At 42.3% G+C, this 27,007-nt stretch overlaps 1 protein-coding gene across 10 annotated transcripts in view; it reads left to right on the top strand.

The window, feature by feature from the left end:
* The window catches only part of FAM13A (family with sequence similarity 13 member A), a 132,944-nt gene that overhangs the window by 67,711 nt on the left and 38,226 nt on the right, over positions 1-27,007 (top strand). For 3 of the 10 annotated variants that reach the window (XM_057418008.1, XM_057418007.1, XM_057418005.1), the window contains exons 7-9: positions 15,445-15,486; positions 24,977-25,021; positions 26,564-26,743. In XM_057418008.1, the coding sequence (XP_057273991.1) occupies positions 15,445-15,486; positions 24,977-25,021; positions 26,564-26,743 (267 nt within the window). Of the gene's footprint in view, positions 1-4,230; positions 4,349-6,267; positions 6,317-15,444; positions 15,487-24,976; positions 25,022-26,563; positions 26,744-27,007 lie in introns of those variants that run through there. The other 7 variants (XM_057418012.1, XM_057418015.1, XM_057418014.1 and 4 more) reach the window with 7 other exon arrangements.

Genomic DNA, 27,007 nt, shown 5'->3' with positions numbered 1-27,007 from the left:
TGACATACTAGTTGTTCTTTCTTCTCAGCTGTGCTCTTTTGGACAGGGCCTATTTAATTGTCTGTGTGCTTTGTTTGGACATGAAGGGCTACAGTTTCCAAATATGGTATCTCTTTACATGTGACTCACTTATTTCATGTGTGCACACAAATCTTCTGGCCCTAGGGAGATTTTCCAGGGTATTTATCATTTATAATTGCAGATGTTTATATGCACAGGTACTCTAAAAAGGAAAATGCATGTGTCAATGCATGTATGTGTACATAAATAATAGCATTTTAAATGTTGTATTGGTGGTATTTTGAAAAGTGCATTCTTTAATTTTCAGCACGATGGTATCTTTGCTTTGCGTTTCGTGTTTCTGCCAGGGGGAAATTATTGCGTAAGTTAGTAAACTGTTTGAATACATTGGTGGTATTGAGCAGAACTCCAGCAGCTTAAAAACCTTCAGATTTTATCAGACCAGGCAAGATATTTTTTTATTAAGAGTATCTACTTTGTGTATGACAGTGCAGTGAGGCAAGGGATAACTGCTTTTCAGGAGGCAGACATGGCCACATCCTCATGAAATCCATTACCTAGATCACTTATCTCTCATATCCTCTGGTGCTGTTCATAGAATCTCTTCTATTGCTGCTTCATATGCTGAGAAAATTACTTGGTGTGCAGCTAAGTATGAAAAGGAAAGAAAGAAGAGAAAGCACTTCAGTAATGATGATTGGCAGGACACTTCATTTCCAAACGTGTTCATTCTCTAAACATCAGTGGTGGTGGAGAGAAGTGATTATTCATATTTAGTTCCTGCCAGTGTCTTTTTTCCTTTGTTGAATCTCAGTAAGAAACTTGCAGAACAAATAGTTTGAACCCAGGTGTTGCCTTGGTGTGTAGGTGCTGAAGTGTGGCGCTATGTGTTGGTACTGCAGCAGCGTGGTTGGGTGCAGCTGGCAAAGGGGGATATTGTTGATGATATTGTAGCCTGGTGATAGAGCTTTGGGTGGGCTAGGTTCATGCCCAGTGCCTTACCTATGGACTTCCCACTCACCCCAGAGAGAGCATAGTGGCTGTAGAATCACAGAGCAGTTTTGGTTGGAAGACAAATCATTCTTTGCTGTCTATTTTACTGAAGTATTAGCAGTACACTGAAGACCATACAGTCAATGGAAAGAATGCTGTGCCTGTCCTGAAAGGGTTTTTTCTTCCCCATTCTTTATGTGTTTGGTGGTACCATAAATAGCCACTGTGGTGCATTGTTGCTGCCAAAAGATGACTCTGGCCTTTCTGAAGAATAGGAATGCAATAGTTGCATGAAACTTGCAGAAGAGGTTTTGTATTCCGCAGTTAATGTGGGAGAATAAATTCAACAAGTACAAATCCAAAACAAAATGCTGTATAATCTCACTTTTCATATGTGATAACCCATCTCAAATTATGCAAGTTTAAAAAGGTGTAAGAGGGTAGGGGGAGGGTAGGAATTCCTGCCTCTGTTGAGTAGCAAGTTGGCTTAAACGTAACATCAGTGAGAAGGAAGTGAAATTGTTTGGAGATAAGACTCCGGTTTTCTTGCAGCTTTTGTCTGCCTACTTTGTGCCACAAATACATCGCTTGTGGTCCTACCCATGAACAGGGGAGGTGAAGAATGGAGGAGTTGTGAGAGGCAGACAAGGAAGGAGAGAACTGATACACCATTGAGGGGACTCCAAAAGAAAACAAAACCAGAAGGTGGATCTGAAGATGCCGATGGTGCTGGGAGCCCTGGGCAACATTAATGTTCTCCCAGGGCATCTGTTTGATTTTAGCATGGTGCCATGCACTAACCTTCCTCACTGATGCTAATCCATAAATTATTCTTTCTGGTTATTACAGCATCTGTTTTGTTAGTGAATTCTTTGTTGAGGATCTTAGTACTTCTAAGCTTGTTTTTGCAGGCAGGTCCCGTGGAAGTTACAACAAAGAGCTCGGGTGTAAATTCAGAGAACAGCAGCTACTTGAGTTACTCCACTTCTGTTTATTCAGCAAGCTGCTCTGGAGAACCCTGACTCCTTCCCCATGAAGATGGGTCCTTAGTTAAATGTGGAAAATTATCTTTTTTTATTGGCATCCTGATGGTAACAATCAGTTTTATAGAAGTGTAATGATCTAGGAATAATTGTGTGTATGTATAAAAAAAGATTGCCCAGGAAGAGGTAATTTGATTTATTGTCAAATTGTGAAACAGAACAAGGTGCTTTTGTTTTATACTGAAGCAGTTTTACGTATCAGAATAAAATCTTTCTCTCATGGTTTTAGTTGCTTAAGAGCACGTATGGCACATTTAATTTAATAGGAAGTCATCAAGATATTCATTTAATTGCCACAGATAAGAGCAGCCCAGTTCCATGATGGCAGAGTGCTTTATCAGCGCTGCTGACTTTCCTAAAAAGGGGCCCTGTGCTGTGCTTGGCATTGACTGTGGAGCAGCAGAACAGGCTTGTACTGAGGCAACGGGCAGCAGCATTACAAACAGCCAGCCTGCTGACAGGAGCAAATATTAAACAATTCAGTGTACTGAAGCGGAGCCACTTTTCCATCGATCCCTCTGTCTCCACTCCACACCACCACTTTCTGAGGCTGCAGCTGCCTGCTGCTCTTGTTTTTGACAGAAAACGCCTCTGCCTCCTCCTGAGAAAGGTCATGATCTGTTCGGCATCCCTGTGAAATGTCTGATACCCTCTGCTAACCTGCAAGTGCGCTGTTTCTCCAGAAGGCCCATGGAGCTCGTGTTTAATTCCCATGACCTACATCTGTATGGAAGCCTATGGACTAAGCCTTTGCCACAGCTTTCTCCCAAACTGATGCCAGCCCTTGCTGGGGTTGAAAGTGACAATGCTTTTAATATCGACCCTTATTTTTGAAGATTGGTATGTCCAGCTCTGCCAGAATTAGCGTTTTACCACCTAGTGCTGAATTGGGGTTTTAAGAGCTAAAATGTTGAAAGGATCCATTCTTTTATGTGCCTTTATCAGTTTGAGATTCCCCGTCACAAAGTGTGCCAGGTTGTAACTGTTCACGGGGAGGGGCAGCACCAGAAGTGTTTCTGTCCAGTGTCAGATGAGATTGAAGGCAATTCCTTAGGCATTCTGGGAAGAGGAGGTGCAAAGGTGAGCAATAAAACTTTGGGTATGCTCTTTCAGCAGCTACCAAACATTTCAGTGCAGGACCTTCTTAGGGATTGAGTGCTGTTTGTTTTCCAAGGCTGCTGTGTCCTGGGAAGTAGCACACTAGTTGTGTGGGGTTCTTCTGTTACCATTCTTCCCAGCCTGAATTTCAACCAAAATAAAATGGTGTGCTTTGTTGTTTCACAGCAGTATTTGGTCAGCAGCCACAGATGTAGAAGCTGGAGCACTTGAGGGTGACCCCCTGGGAACCTCAGTAAAAATAAGTTTGGCTTCTGCAACACTTATCTCTCAATTTCACATGTTAAGTGAAGAGCTCTTGTATACTTCTCTGCTGTATGTCCAAATCGGTTGGCCAACTACACCACAAACCTTCTGAACCCCTGTAGCATCTACAGCAACACAAAGCGATGGTAAGTTGGCCCAGTTGCTTCAGCCCCTGTAGACACCTAGGTATGGGGAAGGCACGTGTGCGCAGCGGCGTTGCTGAGTGCAGCTGGCAGAGGGGGTATCATGATAGTATAGTAGCCTGGCGATGGTATCGTAGAGCTAGGTGGGCTAGGTATATGCCCTGTGCCTTGCCTATGGGCCTCACACCCACCCCAGAGAAGAGACAGTGGCTGTAGAATCACAGAGCTGTTTGGGTTGGGACTGTAAAAATCATCTAGTTCCAGCCCCCTGCCGTGAGCAGGGACACCTTCCACTGAAGGGGGTTGCTCAACGAGGTCCCCCCTGTAGCGGGGGAGGTTGTGGGTGACTATGTATCACCCGGGGTAACATTTAGGAAGAAGGCCGAGCCGGTTTCAGTTACAAGAAGGGATACAGAAGACCTTGTGGAATGTTTTTGTTAAAAGGTATCCTGTAGGAATTACCCGTCAGCTTGTGGCATTTCTTGCCGGACCAATCGCACATCCTAAATCTCTGCGGGTTAACCTGTGTCTGCTAGGGCCGGGCGGGTGTCCCTCGCTCACCGGCGGCAGGGAGAGGGGCCGGCCCGAGCCCTCGGCGGTGAGGCGGTCGCCGTCAGCCGCCAACCGGGGGCCGCGGCCCCTTCGCCCCTCCCCGGGGCCGGGCCGCGCCGCCGGCTCCCCGCGGTGAGGCGCTGGCGGCGCTGTGGGCGCGGCGACAAGCGAGGCGAGAAGCGGAGCGGGTGTCCCGATGGCCAGCATGGCTTGCGAAGTTATGCCTCTGCAGAGGTACGTGTGCGGCCGGGGCAGCCCCCGCCACCCACCGCTGCAAGGATTCTGCCGGGTCTACCGGCCCGGGGGAAGCCGCGTATCCGGCCCTGCCGGGAAGCGCGGAGCTGCTGTGGGACAGCTGCCTGAGCGGCGGGACAGTGAAACAAGCCTGTTTATTAACGAGGGTGGTCGGGGAGCTCTCTGGCATCCTCATTGGGTAAAGAGGGGGGGGGGGGGGAATCGATGCAGCGCCCCGAAATCCAGGCGCTCTTCTTGCGGGGAGCCTGCTGCGGAGTGGGAGCGGCTCAGAGGTTTGCAGGGATTTGGGTGCTCAGGGGCCATCCCCACCCGGAGAGCGGTGGGGTCTGCCGGCACGCTGCGCCGGAGCAGAGCTCTCCCTTCCACCGCTTCGCTGTAGTAGGGGCTGTAATGCGGTAAGGGAGCTTACCCTGTGCATACCCTAGCTCTAACTGTCTGCTTCCACCACCCGCCGTGGTCCACAGCAGCGCCGGCGAGAAGCTTCGTTTTCGGGGGAAAAGGGTTGGGTTGTTTCCAGGGTGTCGAGACACGCCTACCTTCAGCACCAGCTCTGAGTGCGTACCTGTGCTGGCATGTGTTCCTGCCACAGTACGGCAGGGAGAACTGCAGTCGGGTTTCTGAAATGGCAGGGCACAGACCCACTGCAGGGGGGTGGGAATGTACACGCTCCTTTCACAGAGTCATTAATTATTTTTTTTGTGAATTGCTCCTTCGATTCTCAAAATTAAGCACTCCATACTCCCTCTAGCCGTATTCAAAGGGACTCAATATTCTTCATGTAATCTAGAGTAAATAAGTAATGCAGCATGCCATTTCAGCGCTGTGGTGGTGCTGTTTCAGCAGAAGCTGTGGAGCTGCTGCTTACTTGGATATGATAAAATAGTAACTGTAATTGCTGCCCAAAATGTTACTCTCTTGATAAAGCATGAGGTCCTCTACAGATAGATGTGGAGGAAGTCTCTGCAGTAATGCAGTCACAAGGTTCCATGTTGATGACTGCAGAGAAACAAATGTGTTTTGAATGTCTTAAAGGAGTAGTCATAGTCCATCTTTCCTATTTAAAGGACCTGTCTCACATAATATTTTTAACCTTTTTGTGTTCCTGAGGATCTGACTGTAGTAGCAGCAGTGTCAGAACAAGCGGTTGTGATTGTGCTCTTGACTGTTCACCCCAGGAGATAGTAGGTTTCATAGGATAGCTCTAATTAGACTCTGTTGTTGCAAGGATTAACTGTTGTTCAGTTAGAAATACATTTTAGAAGTGAAGATTTTTCTTCAAACTCCAGTTAAACCTTTAGCATGGTACAGAATTGCTTGAGCTTCTCAGTTAAAAAAACAATTAGTGACAAAACTCTGGCTGCTCTTCCATTTCCTTGATCTATTTTTAGGATGGGTATACTATACTTTTAGCACCCAATTTTCTTTGGGCCTAGTAGCAGACAAGCACACACTGCTGGATCGCTTTACAATGGCATTCTGCAGGTTGCACTTCTATTTTCCTATTCTTCTCCTTAGAACATTGCCTTCTCCCTTCTTAGCGCAGAGTTTTGCTGCAGAAGAGGGTCTTGCTGGATTTGAGCATGTTTTGTCGGCTTCAAGAAGGGTGATGCCTAGTGGTGGTTAGTATCAGCGTGGGTAGCAGTATGCTCATGGTTCCTGTGAGGCGGTGCACAGGCTGGTGCTGCTGTTCCAGCTGAGGGCATGGACGACTCACAGCAGAGATTCCTGTTGCTGTGTCTAAAGCAGACTAGTGGCAATCTCCAGGTGCTGCAGGTTGGTGCGCTTCCCAAGGGGGGAGCACCTGTCTTCCTCTCTCAAGAAAAGGAGTAGGCTGCCAGCAATAATCACGCTTGGTTCCCTTCCTGGGTGGGTGAGCTTCCTGTACTGTCTTCAGGCCACAAGCTGGCTGTGCTGCACCTGCTGTAGGAACCCTCCTGAGCTGAAGGGGTATGAAGGCAACTCTGTGTCTGGTGTGAAAAGTTGGGAGAGGGAGAAAGCTACTGTTTAAGTAGCTGTAACATTTAAATAGCATTTGCCACAAGAATGGCAAAGTATTATATCTACCAAGGTATTGGTAAGCTGTGAGTCTGGCTTCCTAGAAATCATATAATGTGCTTGCATATAGCCATGTACTATACAATGTCATTCTATATACAGATGTCTGCAGAATGGCTATTTATTCTATATACAAATGTCTGCAGAAGGGATATGGTGGCTTGCAGGGAGGGTGTAACAATGGGGAACATCAGGGTTATGTTTTGTTGCATGGGAAGAGGTGGAAGGCCAAATGTGTTAAACGCTCCACTGCAGTAGGTGCTATATTGCCAGGCACTCCAAAAGGCACCTGTGAATGTCATACAGGTTGCATTACTGATTTTCAAACAACCTGTCTGCCAGTAGTTCTCTTCTATTGCTAGTAGGCTAGCATATTTTATGAATAGCATTAGCTTACTCTCATAACCTAGGTTCCTAGTTAGAGTATTACTCTTATTGGTGTTATGCTCTTATTGAGCATAATGCTTTTATTGGTGTGGTTTAGTTCATTTATTCTAGCTCAGTCTATTACAGATTTAAGAAAAGCTGTGCAAAGCTGAAACCTGTGGCACCTGCCTTTGTCAGTGGCATCTGCCAGTTTCTGCAGGAGATAAGAAAGGCAGATAAACCCTCAGGCCTTGTTCATGATCAGTGGCTCTCATTTTGTGCTTTGCTGAACCAAATGAAGGCAGAGGAAGAGTGAATCCATCACAAGTACTTCTAGAACGTGCATCTGATAGAAGTAGGGAGCGTGACTGGTGCATTTCTAACCTGTACAGCAGCAGTTGTCTGCATGGGCTGTCTCACTTGCAATCATCATTGGGGTTGTTTGATTTACCTGGCTTGTTTGCTTGGGATCTTTCACAAATACCCAGTATTTTAGCCTGACAACTGTGTTTGTATTCTATTGTACTTTCTTGGGGGTTTTTTGGTTGGTTTTTGTTGGGTTTTTTTTAATGGCTGCTGTGCTCGTTTTAACTGATTAGTGAGTGTTTGTGTGTGTAAAGTTGTATTGTAAATAAGTCTGATCCTTTGGACTTTGTTATTGCTTCCTGTACAAGGTACTGGGAGTGCTTGACAAGCCCTAGTGAAGTATGTTCTGGAATATGTATGTGAAGTATGTTCTCTGAGGGTGGAGAGATCTGATTGGTTTGTTTGTTTTGGGCTTGGGGTTTTGGTTTGTTGTTTTTTTTTTCCTGGTGGAAGAAAGAAGAGAAATTCAGACCTGTGCTGCGTGTCTTCCTCAAGTCATATTCGTAGCCTATTGCAAAATGTATGTGACTTTTTGGCCTTCCAACCTCATATTTGACCCACAGCCAAATACTCTGTCTTGTCACAGCTGTGATGTGGTGGGTGTAGGAGTCTGTGGAAGCTCTACCTGCGTACCACTCCTGGAAAGGGGGTCTGATTAAATGAGGAAATTGATGTGGAAACTTTCTGCAGTGTTTGCCTCTGGAGTGTCCACCTAAGTAAGCAAGAAAATATGAATATTTACCTAAAAACTGGGCTCTTAGATACTTTTATTTGAAGCATGCAAGCTTTTAACAATCCTGAAACTGAAATTGCTGGTTACCTGGTGACAGTTCTTACCATTATAATGCAACAGGTATGTGTGCATTATGCAACTTCACACTGTTAAATTCTGAGAAGAGGTGAGACTTTGTCTGGTACACTCATTCCGCCTCTTTCTGACCCATTTTCTAGTTTTATTCTAGTGAGGACTATTGCCAAACCACAAGTACAAGGAAAGACACTGCCCTGTGTTTCATAATAAGCCCCAACTAGTTTAAGAAGTAAAACAACAAAAGCGAGCTGTTTAACACTGACATCATTTTATAAAAGATAAACATATTTGCAGTCCAGGAGGATAGTAAGTAGAAAATAATTACACAAAATTATGCTGTCAAATTATGTTCCATTAGATTCAGATATGTTAATAGAAATGGAAAATCAGCCTCTTGCTCATAGTGGTATTTAGTCAGCAAGAACTACCTCTCATTTCAGCTTGCTGTGGGATAGCCTGTGCTTCCCTGATGTTGCTTTGAAGTAGGAGGAGGTGTGCAAAAAGGCTTCAGCATATTTTTTATTCCTCTCTGTCCAGGCAACATGCTTCAATCTCAGTGCCTTATAAAGCACAGCCTGCACAGTTCTGCCTGTGGATAATCAAGTATATTCTCAATGTGTATGGCTGTGCTATATGTTAGTGTTTCCTAGAATTAAAATGCTCCTACTCTAGGCTTGGGTATTTTTTCTTTAATCTTGGCTGTGGAAGATAGAACAAGAAATAGCATATGTTCCTTGGATATGTGATGGATCCTTCATATTCACCTCAGCTTGTCTCTATGAAATAGTAATACTGGTATTTCGAATGCCAGATGAAACAGGAGACAGAATCTCATGCTTTTGGAAGGCTCCAAGGGATCTCTCCACAAAGAGGTCCCTTTCTGTGACCCCACTGTTACATTGCTGCACACTGATCTTGCAGGATTAAGACTTAACTTCGAGAGACCTTGAGGAAAAGCACTGCTGAAGAAACAGCTTTGGAGAAGATGGCAGGATCCTTTGGAGATTAATATTTAAACCAATACCAATCCACCCCACCCAAGTTACTGGAAATATTTTGCAGAGAATGTGAGTTCAGAATAAAGAAGCTGGGTTCTCCACCCAGTATTATGACACGTGGTTCATTTGATCAAGAGCTTATGCAGGTACTTAAGCAGGAGCTTAACTTGTTTTCGGTGGTAAGCATAGTTAGGTTTAAGTGTAACTATAGTGAAGACTAGAAATAAATATCTGGAACAACATGTTATAGTTGTGACTGTAAGATTTCAGGGAAGATGCTAATGTTTGCATGGATATAACTCTCACAGAGAAATAGCTGTTAGTTATTTGTTTCTTAGTTACTATATAGAGCATTCTTCCTCCCTGCTCCTCTGATTAAGGGTATAGAGCAAGGGTGGTATTGCCTAACAATTGATGGTAAGTGCCGACTTTTCATGATGACCATTGTATCACCAGTGTTATCATGTTAGATTAAATTTATGGTTGCTCTTGCATCAGGGGTGGTATTATTATTCCTTCTTTTTCATAACATACCTCAATATTTATTTGAAGAAAATTTATTTTGAGTCTTCATTTGAAGGAAGAAGCTCATGTTTATTGCCTGCTAGTTCTCATTTGCAAAAACATTACCTTTTACCCACTGCTGTGAAGCACAAGCTATGAGTAAATCATTCTATTGAGAAAGTAAGTATGCAATAAATTTTCATGAGCAGTTTCAATCTTGCATTTGTCGCAAGCTTGTAATAACTTTTATGGGGAAATGACGTAGGGAAAAAAGGTGCTGAAAAATTCATGGCTAAGACAAGACACTCAGCAAAAAGCACTACTGTGGCCTCAAAATTTAGGCTTTCTTGAAGGTGTTTTAAGTGTTGTTAATATTGAATGTCAGAATAAGTAAATAAACAATATTGGTAAAATCCTCTGCTTTTACAAAAATGGCATGTCTGTTAATCCAAGGTGACACAGTGGTTCTAAATGGTGAGAAGACAAGAGGAAGATAACTTTGAAGTCTTAAGATGTAACTCAAACTCAGCTTTCCTTTTCCTCCCCCCAAAAGCTGCATTAACTTTTGATATCATTAGTAATTTGATGCCACTGAATTTTCAATGCCTTTTTGTTTGATTGCGCTAACATTAGAAGCAGCTATCTCATTGCCTGAAAGAAAAGCATTCTCACTAAAAAATAATTAATTTCTTTTGAGTCCAGAATATCTGTGATGGAATAGAAAGTGAGCCATTTCTTTATCTAACTGTTGAGGTCAGAACAAATAGAACCTGTGACAAGGCATTAGGAAAACATGACCTTGGCTGAGCAGCATGACCCTGCCAATGTTTAGGCCCTTCATCTCTGGTGCGAAATGTTGACACTTGAGTCAAAGTACATTTTCATTATTGTAAAAAAAAAAATAATAAAACCAAACAACAAAACCCTTTTTTTTTTTTCTTATTTAATCAACTAAATATTCCACAACTTTTGAAAAGTGATGTGGAGTAGGAAAGCAGCGGTAGCTTTACAATGGAGGTTCCAGTGCCAGCAAGCTGGGACGGAAGAACTGCTGATAATTAAGTGCAAATAAAACAAGAGGGAAAGGCCCTGAGCCACCCTCTGACCTGGGGTGAGAGCTCAAGCCAGTGAGGGGGCTGGGACTGGAGTATCCTATATGCATGTTAATAAATTGGGAACTCTGTATAAATGGGTATTTTACAGCTTGAGCTCTGCAACAAGCCGGCAGTTCCCTTATTCTTTCTTAAGGACAAGATGAGGCATCAGGGAAAGAAAATAACACCATCATCATGTATTTGAGTATGTGATGGGTGAACTGTTGCCTGTAACATTCCTATTGCAAAAGGGGAAGGCAAAAAAAAAGGTAGCTGTGGTTCTGTAATAGAAATTTATCGTTTAACAGTTAGTCTTCACCCAGGCTTTCCTATTTCCTTCTTTAGAGGCAGAAAGGATGTGTTGCGTAAATGCTGTACAATACATGTGCCTGAAAATCCTAAGATGTGCTAAAATAAGTGATGGGCAATACTGGCATTCCTTCCAGCCTGACAAGTTTGTTTTGTTAGCTCAGTGGAGGTCAGACATGGCAATATTACTTCCTTTGCTCTAAAATCAAGAGAACAGGTTTTTTTCAGTTTGGCTTGTATTTTTTTTTTTTAGCAAGAAGGAAATCATCAGATATTTAGGTGTCCTTTAGGAGTGTGAGAAATTTCTTTCCCAAGTATTGCATTAAAGAGCAGTTAATTCCTGTTTAATCCCTTGGTTTAGGGGAGCTATGTATATATCTGAGAAGAAAGAGACTGCTGTGTTTTGCACTCACCTGCTTGGCCAGGTGATCACTGATAGTTGAATAAATAACTAGGAGATTTTTAAGTTATTTAATACCTCCAGTGCCTTCTGGCTATAAAAAATGAGTATAGTTAGAGAAAACTTTAAGGGTACTAAAAAAACCCACATCTAATTTACTACCAACCCTGTCTGCCTAATGGATGAATTCTTTGCTGGGCAAGGTAGAAATTGGGACCGTGCAAGAGGTGCACATCAGAATGACTTGTCCCCTCCATTTACTGTGGATGACTGACTTGGATTGCCAGATCACTCACTGTGCCAGGTATTAAGCTTTCCTTTCTTTCTGGAAGGGTTGTATATGCTTTTAACCAAAGAGGAATTATGCAGCCTAAGTACAGTACAGTACAGTACAGTTCAATGTTACACATATCTTAATGACTTCTAGCATTTTCTTTTGGGAGGATACATGATAGAAAGGGCTTCCTAGCAATACTAATAAACCTAATAAACCCTTCAATACAAGGAGTTTTAAAAACAAGAAAGCAGTTTATTGATCAGCATAGAGTGATAGTGACTAAGAAAGTTTTAAACCAATTTCTAGCCTGTTCATTGTGTAATATCATCTGATGATCATATATGATTCATATCTTGCACATTTTTCTTGCTTGTCTCTTTTATATCCAAAACCATGTGATTAGGTATACACAGGTTTAAAACCTCTCACACACTTTTCATTTATTTTATTAAAGTAATCTGTGCTTGTGTGTATAATATAAGCACGTCAGTTTATTACCTTACAACACAAACAATTCATTATTTCATAAATTATTTTAATTGAAACAGAATCCTTGTGCACTAAGTGATTGCAGTAGGACTCAGAAGTCTCACATCTAGTTTGAGGGTTTGTGAATTATAGTTGTTGAGTAGGTGGTTTAAATCTATTTTTAATTTATACAACTCACGTCTTTCACCTTGCATAGATGAGTTGACTGAGGTGCATGAAGTTGATGAGTTGACAAAAGTGCATGAAGTTAGGGTAAGGTGTTTGGGATACTGTTTTTAATGATTGTGGGGTGTAATGGATAATGTGCTTCACTCATCTGCAGGAGATCTTTTTAAAATTAGAAGATTTTGATGTTTTTTTCAAAAGCCTAGATTTCATACTAGTTAGCTTTGAGCTCTTCATCTCAGATGCAGCTGTTGGTCAGTGCTGCACCTGTAAAACTATAAAGCACTATTGGATAAGAGGGGTAATGCACAGCTACAATTATTATCAACCATGTGAAATTTTGAAACATGATGATCAAATGAAATTGGTATTTGGTTTCTGATTTCTGAAGCTTCTTTCTCCCTCATTCCCAGCTAATGTTCTTAAAGTATTTGTTTCTCCTCGGTTTCTTTGTATGAGTGGATAGTATTTTTTTGTACAGATAAAGACTTGCTTTGACTTGTGGAGCAGCAGTTGTACTTGCTGAGGAAGAAAAGGAAAGAAATGCAGTAGGTTTCAGGGTCCCTGCTGAATACTGCTTTTCCATATGATCTGTCAACTCAACTAGCGGGAGTGTGAATATAAGAAAGTTACTTCAGCTTTTTCAGTATTACTGTGCTTCTGTGACTTGTAAGTCAGTTACAAACCCTGAAATGAGGAAGGGTTTTTATGGTGGAAAATAAAGCATGTTTGGTGCCACTTTGACAACCACCACTTGTACACAAAGGAGCATTTGCCATTGAGATTACAAGTACAGCTGTTAACATAATGAACTGAACATAGCAGAAAACTTTACCAGCAGCTTTGTGAATTTAGAGTAACTTCTTTACACTTAAAAATGTGTGTGTGTTTATTTTTTTTATTTATACTTATATTCTGTGAGTGTAAATAAAGAGATAACTTATGCATGCAAGCTGAGAAACTGCATGCTGTCAGGGGAGAGAGCCTCAACTTGGCAGAGGTACTTACACATGCTTTTGTTGCAGGTTGTCTTTTGGGAAGGGCAATGATGGGCACTTCCATGTTTCCCTACACTATTTCTAGGCAGTCTCCAGGCCATGGCAGTTTGTCTCAAAACCCCTGCAGGTGATGTTTGCCTCAGTTCTCGCAGAGGCAACTGCACCATCTACTTTGCTCTCAGCCTGTTGTGCACTGCTCTATGCGCTGGCTGGGTCTTCAAGGAGGGTGACAGCAGCATTCAGTGTTTCCGCAGCAGTGGCCAACTGCAGCTTGCTCAAGCTGCTGAAGACTTCCTTGTGGAAGTGGCAGCAAAGTTTCCAGTAGCAGCTGTGCTCCCAGTCTTGGGAAGCTGCTGAAAACTGCCCAGTCACTGCTGTGTTACGGAGATGATGCGAGTTTTGGCAGACTGCACTGATTTCGGAAGCGGCTTCTCTTCCTTCCGGTCTGTGGTATTTGGTGTTACCCTTGAATCAGTATTTTGGGCTACATGCATGATGTGCCGGAGGGTCTTTTCTGTAGATGTCTGTACTTGTCTCGCTTCAAGTCTCTGCATACTGTAGTGGGGGGAGGTCAAAATGGTGCAGAATTAAACCCCTGTGATTTTTTCCTGGTCCACTGGCTTGCTTGTCTGTCTGTCTGCCTCCCCGACCTTTCCAGCTCCCTTGCATCCTGCCTCCTCATTCCCACAAATACAGATTTGGCATTCATATTTGAGAATCTGTTATAACATTGGCTGGGCTCAAAATGAGCCATGGTGAAATCTGCAGATCTGCCTCTGGCTATATACAGTGTGAAAGCAGGGTGCTTACCTGGCTGCAGGCCAGTTACAGCTCATCATCTGGCTTTGGTGGAAGCTGCAGAAGGTATTTGATCTCCTAGCTACAAAACCCACAGATATGTTGCTTTCCCATTTATTCTATGCTTAGAAAAGATCTTATAAACTGGCAAATAAAAATTCTTCAGCATTCTAGAGATTAACAGATTTAGGCTGTCTTTTCAAGCCTGATCTACTTCAGATTGCTGTTGAAGTGGTCAGGGTGATTGAAGCCCCCAAGTGACTTCAGTTTGAATCTGAGCTCATCTCACCTAGCACATTCTCCCATATTATGCTCTGAACAAGCTCAAAAACAATGGATGGCAGTGCCCCGGGACCTGTGGTTGAGTACCTGTGGCAAATTCCTGAGCTCTGGTATGGTCCCATGCCGCTGAAACAGTGCGAAAGCATCAGGGAAATACTTGATTTCCAACGCCTGTGGGATGTTATCCTTTCTGCTTTTGTTAGAGTAATTTACGTAGCTTCCTGTCTTTTCTGCCTTTCTGCTGAACTTGCTGTGTTCTTCAGCAGACCCATTTAAAAGTCCGCTGGGGATGAATCAACCTTAGTAGCGTTTCATGCATGCCTGGAAAAAGGAGTGTCCTGCTCTGGAGAGTTACAAGGCTTAAATGCCCTGCAAGGCTGACCATTTATCTGGTTGGAATGATGAGGTGAAATTCATTTGAACCCCGTGTAGAGGCACAGTCTTAACTTGACTTAAACCATCAGTCCACCACACCTTTAAGCTTCCATGCCTCAGCAGCTCATTCTCACCCTCAAGCAGCACAGGTGTGATGAGCTGGATCAAGGAACGGTTTGGCCACACACCAGGTAGTTATGTGTGGGCCAAGTAAGTTGACCACTGAAACACCATTTTATCTGGGGAGCTGCATGCCAGCCAGTGGCAGCCCCTGACCTCAAGTCTAGGGAGATTTCAGCATAGTCAAATCGGCTTTCCACAGGAGCAACTGAGCAATTTATAGCCTCGTGCACATACCCATGGCCATTACTTTGGTCTCTCAAGATGTCACTTGTGTGGTTTTTTTTCTCAACTTTCGGTTTTGGTTGTTTAATTCTGGAACAGCAGACAGCAAAAGACTGGTGGTTCTGCTGGTGAAATGCTTTATTGTTGCTATGGGAATAGTCCTTGCACTGCTGCAGAGCTGGAGTAACTCCTGGCCATCTGACAGGAGATCTGTTACATCATGTTTGTGGGTACTGAGAAATGCGTTGGATTCTCAGGGTTTAAGGAATGTAACTTAAAGCTTTCTTTCATGACTACAATTGGAGGACAAAGTAGATATAAGTGTTACCTCTGTAACAGGTGTACTGTTTTGCTTGTGTTATATCAGCTTTTAAAGAGTATCTTGAAATGTAAATACAAGTCAGAGCTTCATACTAACTTTAAACAATGTGTTTTGGTTTCAGCTCCCAGGAAGATGAGAGGCCTATGTCACCCTTCTACGTGAGGTATTTACTCAGCTAATTTAATTTATTTTTCTGGGTGGGATTGACTTGTTACTGGAATTAAATGTGGGGAGTGAGGCCAGAAATGCTCAACAGACTGTAATCAAACAGAAGATCCATGTGAAGTTTGTAATTATTGCTCAGCCAGTAGGATGAATGAGTCTTCAGAGATACAAACTCTGTTGCAATTTTTTGTATTTAGAGACGAGGTTCAGGGTTTAATGCCAGTCTTGTAAATTATTAATTAGAAGATAGACATCCATTTCCTCTTTTCTTCAGTTTATTACATAGCTTAGATGCCCGTCATAAGTAGCTTATAATCTGCGGGCACAGGAGAGATTTTTACCACAAGCTTTGGGGAACTAGCAGCATGTGCTGCTGAGAAAGAAACCAGGAACCAGATGATGAGTCAGCAGCTTGTACAGCAGCTGCTCCTCTGCTGCAGCCCAGAAAGGCAGGGGAGTTGGAAGTAGATGATCTTAAGGTCCTTTCCGACTCAAGCCATTCTGTGATTCCATGAGAGTGTCTGGGTCCCAAGCACGCCTTTTCCGGAGGGAATGGCACTTGCGCTGCATTTGAACAAACGGCGTTTCTTGTTTTGCCAACTGGAGGGCAAAGTCACTGCCTGTAAAAGTGGCCTAATTCTGTTGACATCAGTGAAAGTTTGCTCTGCTTGCCTTGGTAGCAGGCTCAATTCCAGTGCTTTCATTTATACTCAGTGGAAGAACAGGAGCCAGGGCAATTAACAGCGAAGGGCTGCAGAGGAGGAAGGGACAGATATTATAATTGAGTTCTTTGATCTCTGCAGAGTTTAAACAAATAAAAAGAAATCCCTGTGGTGCTTTTTGTGAGAGCAGTGATATTTGGAATTTTTACAATGATCTCTGAAACATCTTAATTCTCTTGCATATTTTCCTGTTTATCTTTGTAGTTTGGGGTTTTTTTTTAGAGAATTTTTCTAGCATGAAGTACAGAAAGCGTGTTTCATGCATACTCTTAGTATGGAGGCTTCCATTAAAACAGTGCAGAACTGTGAGTTAGTGAATTAACCTGGTTGTGTGGCCTTGTCTACCTTCCTGTTCATGCATCATCATTCCCTGCAGTGTATTTGTAAAGATATTGCCTAGTCTGTGCTTCAAAAGCTCGAAACTGTCGAGGGAGGTTCTGCCTTTTGCGAGATTATTTTGTAGGTGCATAAATTCCCCTGTCACAAGTTTTCTTTAGTTTTAATCATCAATCCTGTCTTGCCACTGAAAATAGTCCCTCTCTTTCTTTCTGGCTAAATGTGACCTTCAGATGATTGTAGGCTTTCATTATGTTTCCATCTGTCATACTGCTTAAAATTGTCCCAAACCCTTTTCTGGGTCAGGAAAATGATCCAGGAAAGAGATTGTCTTCAGCTGACCTTGTCAGGCTTGCTAAGGAGATAGCGAGCAAGGAGTGGACCTGAGGAAACTGGTATCAAAACAGGACATTTCTGTGAGAGAGGGAGCAGGTTTGGAAATTTTAAATGGGGATGTGGGCGTATTAGGATGGGGAGCAAAGAATTAGTGTGTCCATTGGAATGAAGGGGTGCATTTCCAGGGGAATGTATCCTGCAAATAGGAAAGGAAGAGTCAGGAATAAATACATAGTTGGATAGTGAAGAAATGGCTAGCAGGAGCAGAGAGGAAGCAGCATACCTTGCAGCATAAGGCTTCATGCCAAGCTTGTGTCTTGTACATAACATTGCTAAGACACAGTTATTTGTAAATAAAGCTAACAGCTTTTAAGTCTTTCTGCTATTTATCACACATCAGAAATGTGTGCTCCTGAGGTCAGTTGCCAAGTGCAGTTAATTTGGCAGGAGAGCTGGTGCAGGCTGGGCAATTCATGGTGCTTCAACAACTGAGAACTTGAGTGTGTGGCCAGATTTTTCTGTCCTAGCTTTGAATGTTCTAATTGTTGCCCCAGAGCTGTGCATGACATATATAGGACCTGCGTTTCACACCATGAAAAGGAAGGAGAGATTGTCTGCTTTAGCTGTCTGATGGTCAAATCTATTTGTATTGCTACCAGCTACACTTACATAGCTTGAAATGCCGTTCAAGTAATCCTTCAAGTGAATCATGTATTGTGTATGTACAGAGCAGACGCTACTGCATTTATACAGTAGTTCCAAACAGATAATTACGCAACAAGTTAATTAAATGGGAACAAGAGCTCTTTAGCTTCCAAACATTGCATAATACTTGGCTTTTGCCAGACTGAAGGAGCATTGTGTCCCTTTGTAAACGAGTTTTGGTAGGATCAAACCAGACTTAATTCTTCAGTGCTGTACCATCTCTGCTAGCAATGGAGATGTTTCCCTTGATGTTATTTTTAAAAATAAGGCAAATGCTTGAGGCCTTAGCTTTAAGTCAGAACTGTCAGAATGCCACCAACACACTATTTCTTTAAAGGACACTGATGTAGGGTTGTGGATTTGTTTGATTGATTGTTGTTTTTTTTTCCTTTGGACATTGGGAAGTCATGACCAAGCATTAATCACCACTGCTGCTCTGTAAGGGAATAAGCAGCCATTAACAGTATGAGAGTAAGTAGTAAATGAGGCAAAATGTGACAGGTTTTTCAAGAGAGGTGATACCAATAAAACCAAATTATCTTTCATAAGACTTTCCAGAGACAAAGAAAAGCAATATATCTAGTCTGTCTGATGTCAGCAAAATGGTTTGTATCATGCCAGTTGTATGGAGAAAATGAGCATTAGTACTAGAGCTTGAAGATGGGTAGGGAGGGGATAAGACCTGTAGGTATTGCTGGTAGGAGAGGGAGGAGATTGCTGGTAGAGCTCCTTAAGTGTCATAGGCTTTTTTTATTTAATGGCCACTGGCATAATAAAATAGAGTCATGCTCATGATCTGGGCTTATAGCAGAAATTTAGGAGTGGTTGGGATGGGAATGTCCACTGGGAGAAAATACGTGATAGTGAGATATGATACAGAATGACTGAGATTGACATAGAGATATGTAAAGATAAGCATGAAATATAAGTTATAGGATGAAAAGTAATAACATGGGTGATAAAGTCATATATCTCAGGACTAATAATGACAGTCCATTACATGAAAGGGGAGTTCCTCACATTTAGAAATGCCAGGGAAAGAAAGGACCTGGGCATACTTGTTCATGGAGGGATGGACAGGGGAAGCATGGGATAAAAATACTCAAGTTGAAGTAATCGCATGACAGTAGATACACAAAGTGAAATATTTTCAGTATAGAGGAAGTGTGCATGCCCTTGTACAAGAGTCAGGTGAGGCCTCATACACTTCAGTAACTCATGTCTCTGGGGCATTAGATTTGTGAAGGTGATTAAAGAAGTGTGGGCAGACCTTGTTACAAAGTAGAGAAAAGAGCAGGGAAAGCTTATTTAATGTAAGAGATGAACCGAAGTACACATATTCCACTGGGGGTTTAGGCAGAGAAGAGTTGTTTATGTTAAGTCACGGTACTGATGCAAGAAAAAATGTGGGCAAACACACTATGAAAAAGCTCAGACAGAAACTAGAAATTTTGTAGCTGGAGCCTTCTTTTGTTAGGCATTGCAAGGTTGAGGTGAGCTTGACCAGTTGATGAGATCTGGGGTTTTAAATCCACCTACTGCTGACCAGGATTATCCTGTCCTCTCTGTACTCCTTGGTTAAGACAATTTGTTGACTCAGCTGTGCTCCATACCAGGCATGGAGGTTTCTGCACTGTTCAAAGAAGAGGAAAACCTTACTGGGTGATTAATTGTTCCAGGGAGTCATGCCTGAAGGACATTTACATTCCAAAACCTTTGTAACAAAACTTGGTGGTAAAGGGAGTTAAGACTGCTAAAAAATGTATAATGGTGCTCATTGTATAATTCCATAATAAAACTGTGACGCCAGCTGTACTGAGTAATCAGTACTGAGAAACAGTGCTCAGTTTCAGGTAATGAAGCAGCATCTGGCAACAGCACTTCTCTGTAAGTACACTTCTCAACATGTGCAATGAGTTCTTAGAAGACAGGGAACCTACAGACGTGCTTTATGATGGCGTATATGCCTCAGATTTGACACATTAGTCACGTAGATGGTTTCAGGAGTTTCTTGATGAGTACATCCTGACATAAACCAGAGTGATATTACAGAGATAAAAAGTCAAAAGCTTTGTAGTGTGGAATTTCCTTGTTAACATGCAGAGGATTAAACTGAAACTGGGACGAGAGCTGGCATCACGAGCAGTGCCAAAAATTGCCTCAGATACCCATGAGTGCAGGGCAAAGCATTTTACAGTTTTGTTTGTTTTCATACTTCTTTTCCTTTAAGTACTAATATCTTGTTGGCAGTATCCAGTATAGCCAACTGGTTCTCCTTTGAATAATTGTTATTTGAGACAACTCTCTTTATATAATACAAGTCAGGTATTCTTAGCCTGCGGAATATTGTGTAAGATGGTTTACCCTGTTTGTTCTCAGGTCAGTTTTCTGAAGAAACTGAAAAATATTGTCCAAATTTCACACCTGCCACCTTCCTGAACACCTCCTCCTCGGTGGCACATGCCATAAGAGATCCTAAGGCCCACAAGGGGTGCTGCGTCCTTTTACGTGTCATGATTATATTGTGTGATGCATGTTAATGTCTTTCATCACTTCAGCACTGGTTGAAAATAAACACCAGGCTGCAGCATGCCCCTGCTTGCAGTGTCCAGCTACTGAGTGTGTCTGAGATCCCCTGAGGCATATTTCTCTCCTCTGTAGAGGAACCTCCGTAGACACCGCCATCCAAATTCACCAAGCTAAATCAGGTGATGTGTATGAATCCCCTTCAGGATTGTCTCTGCTCCAAGCAGTAGGTGTCAGCATGCACCCATCACAAAGGGTGATGTCAGTGCAAGTCAAAAACAGGAGCCCCGAAGAAAACAAGACAGATGCTTTTAGTGGGGTTAATTTTCTGCATAGGAAGAGGTTAGTGTCAAATATAATTTAAAGCAAGGATAGTTGGATCTGAACTTGTGAAAGCATAAGGGTGCTAGAAAACACTGAACGCGTGTCCTCTGTGTGATGAAACATCCCAAAAAATAAAAGCACATCTCTATATTTTTTAATTCATTATTTTTGTGTGTTATGTACAGACACAGTCCTTCTCTTTGGGGAATGTGTGTCAAATGAAGTAGTTGTCGTAAAATAGATTCCATGTGAGTCTGCAGTATTGAATGTCACAGTGGGCAAGTTATGGACAGTGAACAATGTTTAAACTATATAAATACCTATGGAAAAGGAATTTCCTAGGTCATGGGTTGGAATAATATATTTGGGAGGACTTCAGAAATTTCCCATGTGAAATGTCAAAGCCATTTAAACATCCTCTACTTTACTGGAATGGCAAAATGGTTTAAAGTTTCTGCATCTGTTGAGGCTTTCTTACTGTTATGCTTGGCTTAAAAAAAAAAAAAAAGAAAACAGAAAACAAGAACAGGAAAAAAAGTTGGTTTTCTTCCTCAATAAAGCAGATGGATAGTAAATAAATCTTGGCAATGAGTGACCTTAGTTCCATATTGCAACTCTGTCTTATCATTTAGGCCATTAAATATGGTCAGGAATTCATTCATTGACTTCATAAATTGAAACCCAATTTGGGAAAATTTTATGCCACTGAGTTTACTCTGATTGATGTTTTTACTTTGCTTTTGTAATAGATGGATGCTGATACATTTTGCTCATTAGTGCCTTAAGTGAAAAATACAACAGGAGAGGGAGTTTGATATGCAGCTCAGTTATTTGCCTGCTGACACAAGATGCCCAGTGCAGAGCAAACAGGGTGCAGCTACTGCATGAGATAGTTCTTACTCTGGTGGGTATTTTTTAAAGTTAGAGGGGGCAGAGGAGATTTAATATGTGTAAAGGTGACGGAAAATACCACCTTCCCATACTTGAGGTTGAAACAGAATGGGAGAAGAGACTGTGCAATAAGAGTTTACCTTACGTGTGAAGCAAGACATCTAGAGCTGATGGGGCACCTCTGAAAGTGAGCAGAAGACTTGAGTAAACAAGTTAGACAACACTGGGAAGTGCTAGAGGTCAGACTTCACAATGTGAAGGTCTTAAGAAGCCAGTTCAAAAGTTTATAGTGCTTGAAACAGCTGTGTGCCTTGATGCAGGTTTTGTGGCTGCCTCTCTGAAAGTAAAAGTCCCCAGCACTGGGAAACTCTCCTGCTGCTTCTTGTCACCCAGGAAGAACCTTTAATTTCTGTTGAACGTTGCTGTTTCTCAGCATGCTCTGCATAATTTAATAAAGATAATGTGGCTGTGGAGATAATTGACCATACGTATCAGTGAAATGAGCAGGCCGTGAGGGGAAAATAATTAACCAAAACAGATCATGAGTTCCCATTGTCCGGATGATTTACTGAGCAAAGGAGCCCTTCCGAGGCAGCTGCCTGCACAAGCAGGAATGCCAAGAGGGCTCTTCTGGGCACGCCTCACCTCACCTGCTCTGTGAAGCATAGATCCGAAGGCAGAGTGACTTTGCCACCCAAGAAGTTTGGAAAATCCTGCAGGATACATCCTGTCTGCCTGGTTGCTCTTGAGTTGAAATCCTTACATAGCTATGCCTTTCCCTCAGTTTGCTAATGTGCTTGAGCACCTCCTGCTCTATCCCTGGGCAAGCTTGAACTGAAGCTGCTGTGTAGCTCTCTCCCCTCCAGTGTTTGTTTTGGATGTGAACTTCCTCAAGGTGAAAAAAGCTGATGCAGGGTAAATAAAGCATTTAGCAATGCATTTAAATGAAGTAGCAAGGAAAGTTACCAGTTGTGGAATTAAAAAAAAAACCTAGTGTGTCTGGAAAAACTCTGATTTTAAATCTCCATCGTATTGAGAGAGGGCTAATAGGAGAGTATTGGAATATTACAGGGCTAAGAATAAAGTTGTATTCAGTATACAAGGACGCAGTATTTAGAAGGAAAATACAATAAAATCAGAATGTCAGAACTTCATTTTGTAATCATCCACTCAGCTGGTGTGCATCTATATGTGTATCTCCTTGTTATCTGTTGGTAGTTTCATAATCACGGCATCACTGGCTCTTTGACAGAATCTGTATTGTCTGAGTAGGGTTTTTCCAGATACCACAAAGTAATTGTTACACAGATAGTCATCATTATGAATTAGCAAGGTTAATGGACTTAAAACTGAATCAGTACTAGTAAAGCACAGTTAACTGAGAATTAGACAACTACAGAATGTATTGAGGCATTATGAAAGATTCTGGCATTTTACTTAAATATTTTGCAGCTTCATCTTCTGTTTCTTCTTTTTACTGCTTCTCAGGTAAAGAGGCTGGTGTGTTTTTGGTCATGCAGGTCGTTTGCAGAAAGTGACTGTTGGCCTTGAATACTGCAGATGGAGTTAATGGCATAAAGTTTTCTCATATGCAGTATTTAGCCTTTTATTAAGTTTATGTGAAACAGGAGTTTGCATTTTTTCCTGCTGGAAATAGAGGGAAGAGCTGTTTCCTGAGATGATCTATCTTGTCTGATGTGTAAATATACCTATACCCTACAGATGTTTTAAAAAACCTAGAATCCAAACAGTCCTGTCTACCCCTCCAGTACCGTTTTCTGGACGTGAAAACAAAGAAGAAAAGTGTGATATGAAAGACACCCCTGCTCAGTACGGATTGCATCTGAATATTGTGGAAAGTTAATACAATATTACCTTGCTCCTACGCATGTAGGAGCGAGCAGCAGTCAGCACGTAAATTGTATCTTATAATGTGGTTTAGCCTATCACACTAGCATCTTACTTGTTAATCCATCTCCCATGGGAGGCCAGGTCTTAAAGAATAGTTCTGGGCTGGGAAGGGGCCAAATAGTTTATGTAAGTGAACAGGAAAGCAAGTAGGGTGCTTGAAACATGCTCTTGCTCCTCAAATTGCAGCACTATTCAGTAGTTAAGAGTCAGTGTTACATGTGGAAACAGAGGGATGTTGCAGATTTATGTATTTATGTCCTACGTGCAAATTGAATGTCCGTAACAATAAGCACAATGATACATGTTTGTATGTCTTCTGTTCATAAGATCATCTGAATGACATAGCAGCTTGGGTGCTGTGCAGGTAATGTGGGATATACTGGCGCACATCTGTGACTGCTTTCATGTTGTGCCACTGTTCCAGGGATCTGTGCCTGGACTGTAGATTAGCACTGTGTGAAGCTGGGACTAGAAGGGATGTGCATGTGGCTAGGGCACTGCTTTAGCCACACTGAAGTGAACACACTGGCTCAGCTGAAGGAAGCTTAAGCATATTGCAAGTCTGATTTGCAGCTGGTGTTTGGCATTTGTACTTCACTACAGGAGTTAGGCTGGTTTCTTTGTTTTGTTAAACTGGATGTAGTGGCCCCTGGTTTACCTTTCTCATCCTCTATCTTCCACCACAAGTGACACTCAAACCCAGGAAAGCCACAGAGTAGTTATCATGAGTGTGCCACAGCTTCTTAGCTAGCTCTAGATCTGTATGGTGAAGTGCAAAATAGTGAAAGGAAGCAGAGAGGAGAACCTTTGGTTAGTGAAGGGAAGTCAGCTGTTGATGATTTTGCATTGAAACCATTTGGGAGAAGCTAGTAAAGACTGAAAGCAATGAATGGCTGTTTTGACAAGAAGCGAATATTGCATCCAGCCTGGCTCATATCGTGGCCAGACAGTGCCATTTCATTGGAATGTATCAAACCATTGTACTGCTAATTCCTCTGCTGATAACAGGGATAAATCGAAATGAAACCCCCTAAGCCTATAACTTACTTGACTTAACAAAGATCACAGGAGGGATGAATAGGCAAAAAGTGTCACCTTATCTGCAGAGCACAGTCAGTGTAGGGGAAGAAGGGTCAGGATGGGACTCAGCTTGGCAAAGGGACAACAGCTGTGCAAGGTAGCGCTCAGCTTGTTCAGAAGGGCAGAGACACCTACAATCACATTGTCTCTTCCTGAGCCTGAAAACAGTCTGAGGGGAAAGAGAAAGATGACAGCATACATTTTATTTTTTAAAATGTGAAGCAAAAAATATCAATATCAGAGCATGGCAGGAGAGCTGTGCAAAGCCTGTGTTTTGCCTTTGTCCTCTGTTAATATTTAAACATTCTTAAATATTAAGCCCTCTTTTAAGTGTATAAGTTTTTCAAGTCAGCCTCAAAAGAAAGCCAAAAAAATACACAGCGTGTTGAGGTTGAAATACTTTCCATTAGACTTTGGCCTACTGCAAGGGAATGACAGGGAAATTCTTGAGGATATTGGCATTGCCAAAATGTGCCACGTCACCATGGAAGTGAAAATTTCTTAAAGGGAAAACTTGCGGCATGTGCTTGTGGCCTGCACATGCAATTGTTGAGGCAGCTTAGACCTTTAAATCTTAGTGGTGCAAAGAACAAGAGGATTTAAGATGTTATGGTGATAATTAGATCTAACTTTCTCCTCTCTTTTTCTTTTACACAGTGCCCACGTATCACAAGTCAGTAGTAACATTCCTGCTACAGGAGAGTAAGTGTCTCTTACAATTTTGTAGCTACCATTTTTTGTATATTGGAGCTTTGATTTCTCTTTAAGGATTGTTCTTACACAAAGACAGTGTTTCCCAAACCGAAGCATCTGCCATGATAATAAATCACTTGCTTCGGAAGAATTCTTAGGCCCGTGGTTCTTTCCTCATGCTGTGCCTGTGATGTTTTTGTTAGACAGAACTGGCATATTTAGAGAAGCTATTTGCACTGTGTCATCCTCTTGCTCTTGTCTGCATCCCAGCAGAGGACCTGGCTCAATGCTGCTACCGTAACTGGGAGCAGCAGAGTCAATGAGTTGGCTTCCTTGCCAGAGCTGGAGGTGGCAATGGCTGATGGGTTTGCAGAACTGATTGTTGTCAATACATGAAACACGGACATACTTGCCTAGTTAATCCACATGGGGTTTGCAGTTGTTAAGATCTCTGACTTTTGGGGGAACTGCAGTGTCAGCAGACTTACAACTGTAGCAACTTGGCAAAAACTTTTGCTGAATTCTCTAGAATTCTCTGGAGAAGTCAGCCCAGGTAGAGGTTCCCATACTTACAGCTACACAGTTGAAAATTAACCAGCAAATGCTGCAAATAACTTTTCTATTTATGGAAAAAGCACTAGGAGCTATATATGGACTTTGGACAGGCGTGTTTGAGAAAACTCATTCTTCAGCAGATACCTAAAGCATTGCAAGAAACAGGGATGGGGCATGGATGCACAAAAAATGTGATTTGAAATGATCTTTGTGGGGAAAAAATAGATTTTGCCCATAAAAATGTCCTCTGAGGGAGGAAGGAAGTAAATATTACAAGAAAATGTCAGGAGATTTGGTTGTGTTGAAAGTTCAAGCAGTCTCGCATCTTTAGCTGATGCAAATGCACAGGCTCCCTTGCTGTGGCATGTGTGGAAGCCCTCTTACTGCCAGCGGGACTGAAAGCAATCTCACACTAGACTTAAGTCAAGGGTGGCTGTGAGTGCATTCACAGCACAAGAACAGTGCAGAAACAGAACTCAGAACCAAACCTGTGCTTGGTCATCAATTTAAGCATATGAGGAGTTTATAGTGAGGTGCTGTTTGTGTGTTCTTATCCCCCTGTGAGACAGCTGTGAATCACCTTCTTGCAGATGATGTTGCCTCACTGAGCTGGGATTGCACAAGAGACTGGTGTCAGCATGGCTGGGTATCAAATACAGTTTTGCCACGGCAAGGACTATTGAAGTGGAGGGTGAAAGTTAGGCACCAGTGTCTCTGTTGCAGTAAGTAAAATTAGCTGGTTTACTGAAGGTTCAAATATCCCTAGAAGTAAGAAAGAGCAAGATGAATTGGGAAGGTTCAGCTGTTCTGAGGGACCTGAACATCAGGATATCTGAAGCTTAGCTCTTCGCAGATGTCATGGCCCTAGGACATTTTACACTGCCTTGCCATCATAATAAAACATAACCCTTGGATACCCTTGCTTTATTTATTCTTGCAGAGAGGGAGCTCCACAAAGTCTTTGAGCTCAATTGACCTTATTTTTCGGCTTGACAGGTATTTAGAGAAGACAATCCGCTCAGCCGTGGAGCAGCATCTCTTTGATGTTCATGGCTCAGGCGGCCAGAGTTCAGAGGACTCTGAATCGGGAACATCTTCAGCCTCTTCTAATGTGTCTGCCAGGCAGAGGAGGCGACACCACAAAGAGCAGGAGGAAGCCCGGAGAAACAGAGACATGTATGAGCCTGATTTCTTTGTTTTGGAGAGTGTATTTGATTAAGTGTACCCTAGTTACATCCTCTGATCAAGGCAATGCTTAGTTCTGTTGCAAAATACTCTGGCCCTTGAGTTGAAAGTTTAGAGCAGGCTGAATGCCTGTGCAGAGCATCAGTTAGAGCTGAGAAATGTAAAATTTATTAGAGGTCATGGAGTGTGGCGAAGCATGATAAGAATCTAGGGGGTTTTACACAGTATAGTAGAGTTCTTAATTACAGTATTTGG

This window comes from Pezoporus wallicus, unplaced genomic scaffold (genome assembly GCF_028554395.1).
Source record: "Pezoporus wallicus isolate ANWC-B61680 ecotype Strahan unplaced genomic scaffold, APGP_CSIRO_Pwel_v1 contig_6999, whole genome shotgun sequence".
Classification (NCBI taxonomy): Eukaryota; Metazoa; Chordata; class Aves; order Psittaciformes; family Psittacidae; genus Pezoporus; species Pezoporus wallicus.
Note: the sequence above shows the minus strand (reverse complement) of the source record. Positions and strands in the feature narration are given on the sequence as shown.